The sequence below is a fragment of the Trichechus manatus genome, unplaced genomic scaffold (assembly GCF_000243295.1).
Source record: "Trichechus manatus latirostris isolate Lorelei unplaced genomic scaffold, TriManLat1.0 scaffold00017, whole genome shotgun sequence".
Lineage (NCBI taxonomy): Eukaryota > Metazoa > Chordata > Mammalia > Sirenia > Trichechidae > Trichechus > Trichechus manatus.
Window position 1 is genome coordinate 17,306,241 of NW_004443953.1, and position 8,404 is coordinate 17,314,644.

The window sequence follows — 8,404 nt, forward strand, 5'->3', positions numbered from 1 at the left end:
TAGCGAAAGTGCTCTCTCCTTTCATTGGTCCCACAACACCTTGTATCATCTTTTGTCGAAATCTTCACCCCTCCTACTGGATCGCCAGCCTCTTCCGGAACAGCAATTTGTCTTCCCCCTTACACTTAGCATAGTGTCTCAAAACATTTTTTTGTTTAATCAAATTAGGGCAGATCACTTAGCAGTTCTCCTTTGGATACACTACCCACTAATTGTCCATCATGGATCATAGGCTTTCCAATCATTCATACAATCTTTCAAAACATTTGTGTTTATACCATATTGAAAGTGATTTATGTTATTCCAGCGCAGAAAGGAAAAGTGGTAGGAGTACATTTCAGGTACTCTGCAGCTGGACGCTGGAGACAAAAAATTGGGGTTACCATGTAGGAAGTTGGACGAGGTAAGCTTAGTATTTCATTAAAATATGAGGGCCATTGGGTCACCTCCAGTTTATTAGGTTTTTAAATCTCAGTTCGGTAGGCTAGCTTAAAAGGCTCAAGGGCGGTTACGTGACTACACGTCACAATCACTTTTCAATTCTTTGCAAACGTCTTGAGCTCCACAACCGACACAGGGCCTCCTGAGCGGCTGGGGCCCAGCGGAGAGTAACCGCCCTCAATCCAGTTTGAGAGCTGTCAGCCCCGCCCCTCTCCCCACCCCCGGCCGTGGGGCACTGCACGCTGGGAGTTGTAGTCCTGATTGGCAGCACCCGGAAGTTCCTAAGGGCATGGGATTCTAGCCCGTCCTTATCGCTCCGGGAGGTCACATTCTTTAGCTGCTCCCTTGCGTTCTGTCGGGCGGAACCTTCAGTGAGCACGGCTGGATTTGTCTGTGCCACCGTCTCTCTTCTAGGTTTCAATAAAGTTTTCCTCCTCTTCCCCTTGTACGGAGCTCAAGATGGCGACCTCCTGGTCGCCCTTGCTTATTCTGCGCTCCTTAGTGCAGAGGCGGCTAAGAAGATGTGTTGGGTGCGGGGATTGGGCCGCCGCTCTCGTCCCTTCGGCTGCCGCCCCTGGGAAGCCCCTTTGGAAAGGTCAGTGACTGCCATGAGAAGGCTGAGCCGACCTGCCGGTGTGTTCATATGATCTAGGCAGCTTCTGGGGTCACCCCCAACTCTGTCATCCCCAGCTGCCTCCCGGTTTTCACGGTTTTTCGGAGCTGAGGGCCCCTCCGAGGAATATCAGCCTCTCTAGCCCTTCTCTGTCTGAGAGGGAGCCCTGAGCACGGCCGAAGCTGGCCCAGAGTGACTTTAATTTTGAGAGTCAGAGCTCGACCCAGAGTTTGTTCCCTCATGGGTGTTAGAGGGCTGAGACCTAGTGATCCCAGGTGTGGGAGTGCCTGCTTTGAGGGGATGCAGTGTGGGGTTGGGGTCTGGGGACCCTTCCACCCTGTGTCTTCCCAAGCTCTCCGGGCTGGTGACTGGGCGCTAGCCCAAGAGCCGCGCCTCGGACCCCTGCAGGCCCTGCTGACTCGGGATTCTGGGAACACAGTCCACAACCCTGTTACATTGAGGAAAGGATTCTTGGTGTTCTTTGCAAACCAGTAGAGCCTGAACTGGGTGTGTTTTGTCGCCGGACTTGCTTCATTCATTCAATTGTTGATATGTATTCCTGAATGAATGAACGTATTTCTTGAGCAGCACAGCCCACAGGAGTGCGAATTTTACTGCTTTGTTCATATACTCTCACTAAATTGAGGTCTCCTCAAGAGCAAGGATCTTGTGTCATTGTTTCCCCAACCCTTAGCACAATGGCTGGTACCTGGTGGACAGATAATGTTTTTTGAATGTTTATTGTCTCCCCCATCCACATATTTATCCTTTCTTTTTTCTCATCTCCAAGCACCTTCCCCTTATATACCTTAATGAAGTTTATATACTTTAATAATTCGATTGTTATTGGCTAATTTAGCTAAAAATGTAGTAGTCAAAAAAAGTAGTAGTTGTCTTTGATGATTAACTACGATTAGGTCATGTTAGGTTTTTCTGCAAAGTTCAGCACAATCCACTTAATGTGTAATGGAATATTTTGGTAATATAAGTTATGGATCATAATATACATTTTAATTTATTTTTGGAATAGGCTAGAAAAGCACATGAAACAAAATTCAAAGTGTACAAGAAGGAATACAGTGACATTTTTAAGACTCTTTTCCACCGCTGTCCCCTAGCCAGAGGCAATCTGATACTAGTTTCTTATGTATTCTTCCAGAGACATTCTGGAATATGCATATAATTACCTGTGTTTAAAAAAAAAAATAGAAGTGGCAGTATACTATACACTGTTCTGTTCCTTTCTTTTTTTCATTTAGCATATCTCAGAGATCATTCCATATTAATATGTATAGAACTGCCTCATGTTTTAATTGTTACTATTCCATTTTATGTAGGTACCATAGTTTATGAAAATTGATACAACATTTAAGGAACATCATCATCATAACATGAGATTTACTAAATGCTTACTCTGTGTCATGCAGTATGCTCATTTAATCCTCATAATAACCTTATGAGGTTGGTATTATCATCCTCATTTTGAGGATGATGAATCTAAGGTTGCAGAAGGTTATATGACTAGTAAATGGCAGAACTAGTGGATTCAAGTAAAGACTATACTTGGACTTGCATTTGACTCTGTTAAACCTGTTATACTCATACTGTCTTTTTCTACTCATATTTTAGCCAGTTCTGGGTGTGGGGAATTTGATGAAAATGCAGTTGGGGTGGATGTCAATGCAACTGTAACTAAGGTGCCCTCTTAAATAAATGGAAAGTTTAAGTTGAAATTTTGCTCAATATTTACAGTCTAATTTACAAATTTGTTTTCTATCCCTTGCTTAACCTTTTGTTGTTGTTTTTTGCTATTTACATTTGTATTTTATCTCCAACTTTTCATCTTTTGAAGTCTACTATTTAGTATAGTGTATACTGTTTAGTGAGTGAAGCATTGGCTTAAAATTAAACAAAAGAAGGAAACAGATAAAGGAAAGGAGTGAAGGGAAAGGCAGAACATGTTCTTAACTTTGCTTTTATGCGTCATCTAAGGTTAATGCCACCCCTAGCTTCAAGACATTTTGGAAACTGGAGCTGTGAAAACTTGAGGAGGCTCAAAATCACCTACCTGACTGCCTAACTTTAAACTCCTTAGGAAATACAGCATTATGAATTCCATTTCTGTTCTCCTATATAATTTAACTATATATGCTCTTTTTTTCTTTGTCTGTTTTCTTTTAGATTTTTGTGTGTCTTTGTTGTTGTTGTTGTTGTTAGCTGCCGTTGAGTCGGCTCCGGACTCATGGTGATCCCATGCCCAACAGAATGAAATGCTACCTCGTTCTGCACCATCTTCATCATCTTTGATATGTTTGAGTCTTGGTGGCACAGTGGTTAAGAGCTTGGCTGCTAACCAAAAGGTCAGCAGTTCAAATCACCAGTCGCTCCTTGGAAACCCTATGGGGCAGTTCTTCTCTGTCCTGTGGGGTTGCTCTGAGTCGGAATCGACTTGATGGCAACGGGTTTTTTGGTTTGTTTATTGTGGCTATTGTGTCATTCCAGCTGATTGAAAGTTTCCCTCATTTTCGCTGACCCTGTGTTTTACCAAATATGATGTCCTTTTCTAGGGATTGGCGAGATTAAAAACAAACCCATTGCCATCAAGTTGATTCCGACGCATAGTGACCCTATAGGACAGGGTAGAACTGCCCCATAGGGTTTCTAAGGCTATAAGTCTTTTGCAGAAGCAGACTGCTACATCTTTCTCCTGCAGAGCACCTGGTAGATTTGAACCACCGACCTTTCGGTTAACAGCTGAGTGCTTAACCACTGCGTCACCAGGTTTCCTTTTGGTAAGATTACAGCCTTTGAAAATCCTATGGAGCACAGCTATACTCTGAACTGACTAAATGGCAATGTTTTTTTTTCTTCTTTTTCTATGTTCCAGGCAGTCTACTAGCAGTTTTTTTTTTTCAGTCTCATGATTTAACCTCACAACAACCCTATAGAAATTATTACTACCTCTATTTTATAGATGAAGAAACAGGCATGGCTAGCTAACTGGAATTTGAACCCAGACGTTTTTGCTCCAGAACCACAAACTTAACCACTATCCTATACTAGCTCCTTAACATAGCAATAAACGATAATATATACCATGATTGAGGCCCATCTAAAGTGTTGTAAGACTGCAGAGCAGGAAGCAGCTCTTAGAGAGTGTGCAAGTGACCAGTGCATGGCCATTACTGGTTTATGGTCCCTAGGGAAGAGCAGCTGGAAATGGAGCTCGGAAGGTGGGCTGGGACCCGATTGAGAAGAGTCCTACAGACTATGCAAAGATGTCAAGGCTCAGTGGGAAGAGCTGGTGGAGGTTTCTTAAGAAGAGAAGCAATCAGATGTGTTTTAGCAAGATTATTGTTGTGGCTGCCTGAAACATACATTGGGAACACCTGGGTAGGGAATAGTCGCCTAGTAGGAGGAAGTTGAAGTAGTTCAGGGAAGAGCAGGTTAGGGCCTGAATTACTGCCGTGGTAAAGATGGAGAAAATGGTAGCTGAGGAAGGGAATTCAGAAACACTTTTTTGGTAGAATTGACTGGCTAGGGGGAGACAAGGAAAGGGAGGAGTTAAGATCAAATTTAGTTTCCTAATTCAGAAATTTGGCATTACCATTAACCTATAAGGGAAATAAAGAAGAAGAATAAGAAAGAAGCAGGGCAGGAGACAATTTAGGGAAAAATTGCATTTTGTATTTGTTAATTTTGAAGTGTTTATGATCATGGTTCCAGGTCAATAAGTCTAGTTAGTTGTTGGAAATATGGGGATCTGAGACTTAGAAAGGAAATATGAGAGCCATAGGAATCAGAGAACTAGCCTGGGAATATTTGTAGAGTGAAAAGGAGAAAAAGCTAAAGGTGAATTCTCGAGGAAAATTAAGATTTTATGAGCAGAAGAAAGGGAACTTGTTGGAGAGCAGTTAAAGAGGTCAAGGAGGAGAATGTTTCTATATTTTCTAACACTCAAAAATGAGCATTTTTCAGATTTATTTATGCTAGCCTTAGGAATTACGTTTATTTTAGAAAGGCAAAGTAATATGAGGATCATATCTTGTGATTTTATTATAGTGTCCTTTTATATCTCAATGTTATATTTTTAGGTGTCACTATTAAATAATGCCACCACACATCAATCAGTTTGTTGTACTATGGTGGCTTGTATGTTGCTGGAAGCTATGCCACCAGTATTTCAAATACCAGCAGGATCACTCATGGTGGACAGGTTTCAGAGGAGCTTCCAAACTAAGACAGACTAGGAAGAATGACCTCGTGGTCTACTTCAGAAAAAATTGGCCAGTGAAAACTTTATGAATAGCAGCTGTATGCTGATATAGTGCTGGAAGATGAGCCCCTCAGGTTGGAAGCCACTCAAAATACAACTGGGAAAGAACTGCCTCCTCAAAGTAGAGTTGACCTTAATGATGTGGATGGTTCAAGCTTTCACGATCTTCATCTGCTGATGTGGCATGACTCAAAGTGAGAAGAAACAGCTGCAAACATCCATGAATAATAGGAATGTAGAATGTACAAAGTATGAATCTAGGAAAACTGGACATTGTCAAAAATGAAATAGTATGCATAAAGATCGATATCCTATGCATTAGTGAGCTTAAATGGACTGGTATTGGCCATTTAGAATCAGACAGTCATATGGTCTGCTGTGCTAGGTGTGATGGTTAAGGCCACATTCATCATCAAAAAGAACATTTCAAGATCTATCCTGAAGTACAATGCTGTTAGTGATAGGATAATATTCATTTGCCCACAAGGAAGACCAGTTAATATGACTATTAGTCAAATTTACGCACCAACCACTAATGCTGAAGATGAGGAGATTGAAGATTTTTACCAACTTCTGCAGTCTGAAATTGATCAAACGTGTAATCAAATGCATTGATAATTACTGGTGATTGGAATGCAAAAGTTGGAAATGAAGAAGGATTGGTAGTTGGAAAATATGGCCTTGGTGGTAAAAACGACGCTGGAGATCGAGTGATAGAACTTTGCAAGACCAATGACTTCTTCATTGCAAATACCTTTTTTTCAACTAAACGACAACTGTACACATGGACCTCACCGGATGGAAAACACAAGAATCAAATTGACTACATCTGTGGAAAGAGACGATGGAAAAGCTCGATATTATCAGTCAGAACAAGGCCCAGGGCCTACTGCAGAGCAGGTCATCAGTTGCTCATCTGCAAGTTCAAGTTGAAGCTGAAGAAAGTTGAAACAAGTCTGCAAGAGCCAAAATACGACCTTGAGTATATCACATCTGAATTTAGAGACCATCTCAGGAATAGATTTGACGAATTGAGCACTAATGACTGAAGACCAAACGAGTTGTGGGAAGACATCAGGGACATCATACATGAAGAAAGCAAGAGGTCAGTAAAAAGACAGGAAAGAAAGAAAAGACTAAAATGGATGACAGAAGAGACTCTGAAACTGACTCTTGAATGTAGAGTAACTAAAGCTAATGAAACGATGAAGTAAAAGAGTTGAACAGAAGATTTCAAAGGGTGGCTTGAGAAGACAAAGTTGATTATTATAATGAAATGTGCAAAGAGCTGAAGTTAGAAAACCAAAAGGGAAGAACACACCCAGCATTTCTCAAGTGGAAAGAACTGAAGAAAAAATTCAAGCCTCAAGTTGAAATTTTTGGAAGATTCTAGGAGCAAAATATTGAATGATGCAGAAAGCATCAAAAGAAGATGGAAGGAATACACCGAGTCACTGTACCAAAAAGAACTGGTCGATTTTCTACTATTTCAGAAGGTAGCATATGATCAAGAAGGAAGAAGTCCAAGCTGCACTGAAGGCATTTGTGAAAAACAAGGCTTCAGGAATTGACAGAATACCAACTGAGATGTTTCAGCAAACGGATGCAGTGCTGGAGGTGCTCACTTGTCTGTGAAGATTAAAAACTAAAAAAAAATTTGTTTTTTAGCATTGCATAACTTACTACACAATTATAGCTGATGTCTTATTTTGGACTGGACAGGCAAACGGAAGGGTGAATCCAAGCACAGAACTGATATAAAGGAACTTTAGAGGCCCAGAAGTGGATTATTGATCTACTGTATATTGTTATTAACTGTTGTCCAGTTGGCCTCCAACTCATGGGGACCCCGTGTACAATGGGATCAGAACTTTGTGATCCATAGGGCTTTCATTGGCTGATTTTTTGGAACTAGATTGCCAGGCCTTTACTCCTAGTCTGATGTAGTCTGGAAGCTCTGCTGAAACCTGTTCAGCATCATAGCAACACACAAGCCACCACTGACAGATGGGTGGTAGCTGTACATGAGGTGCACTGGCTGGGTATTGAACTTGGGCCTCCAACATGGAAGGTGAAAATCCTACCACTGAACCACCACTGCCCCCTACACTGTAGATTGGTGCTGCTTTATATCTCAAGTAGGAGTCTTTGGGTTGTATAAATGATTAACTTGCTTGGCTGCCAACTGAAAGGTTGGAGGTTCAAGTCTACCCAAAAAAATCAGCCATTGAAAACCCTATGGAGCACAGTTCTACTCTGACACACATAGGTTCACCTTGGGTTGGAATCAACTCCATGGCAACTGGTTTTATATCTCAAGAACATCATTCTCTTTGTTTAGGTAAATGATGAATATTTATATGGGGTATAACTCTCCTTGGATTTGTCTTTTTACAAAAAGTACTACAGAAATAATAGAAGTTGGGGTCCAGAAATTGAGTATTTCTACCTTGGGCCTAGTACAGTAATATGCTCTATAAATTCTTAGACAAAAGATTTCTAGTCTCTGCTTGAATGTTTCTAATGCTTGTTTCCCTAGGTTGCTCAATATCTTTCTTCAACCTGTGATATTTGTCCTAATCTCTCTCTTAAAATCATTTTGGATATGTCTGTTCTTCTTTCACCTAAGGTCCTCCACTGAGGTCTGATTTCTTCTCCTAATCTACCTACTATGTAGCTGAGATGATAATCTTCAGAATCTCTTTATAACCTTTCACTGTCTTGCCCATCCCTTCTTCTTTCTGCTCTCCATTTCTCCCATCCCAGAATCTACTCTCTCAACATGTTACCTCTTTATACCCTTGACCAGTTTTCAACAAGTTTTTAAGTCTGAACATGTAATTCTTATAGTAGTTCCTTCATAGCTTCATAATATAATTTATATCTTTTCTATTTTATTTTTTCCCATACAACAATTTATACATACATTGTTATGTGACTCTAATTGCTCTCCCCGTACTGTGACAGCACACTCCTTCTTTCCACCCCTGATTCTCCATGTCCATTCAACCAGCTCCTAACCCTCTCTGCCTTCCCATCTCACCTCTGGACAGAAGCTGCCCATTTAGTCTCTT

General features: G+C 41.1%; 1 protein-coding gene across 1 annotated transcript in view; it reads left to right on the forward strand.

Moving 5' to 3' along the window:
• Window positions 1–660: 660 nt before the first annotated feature.
• Window positions 661–8,404, forward strand: part of AFG1L (AFG1 like ATPase) — a 237,281-nt gene continuing 229,537 nt past the window's right edge. The window contains exon 1 of the mRNA XM_004372445.2: window positions 661–1,036. Coding sequence (XP_004372502.1) covers window positions 901–1,036 — 136 coding nt within the window. The 5' untranslated portion in view covers window positions 661–900. The remainder of the gene's footprint in view (window positions 1,037–8,404) is intronic.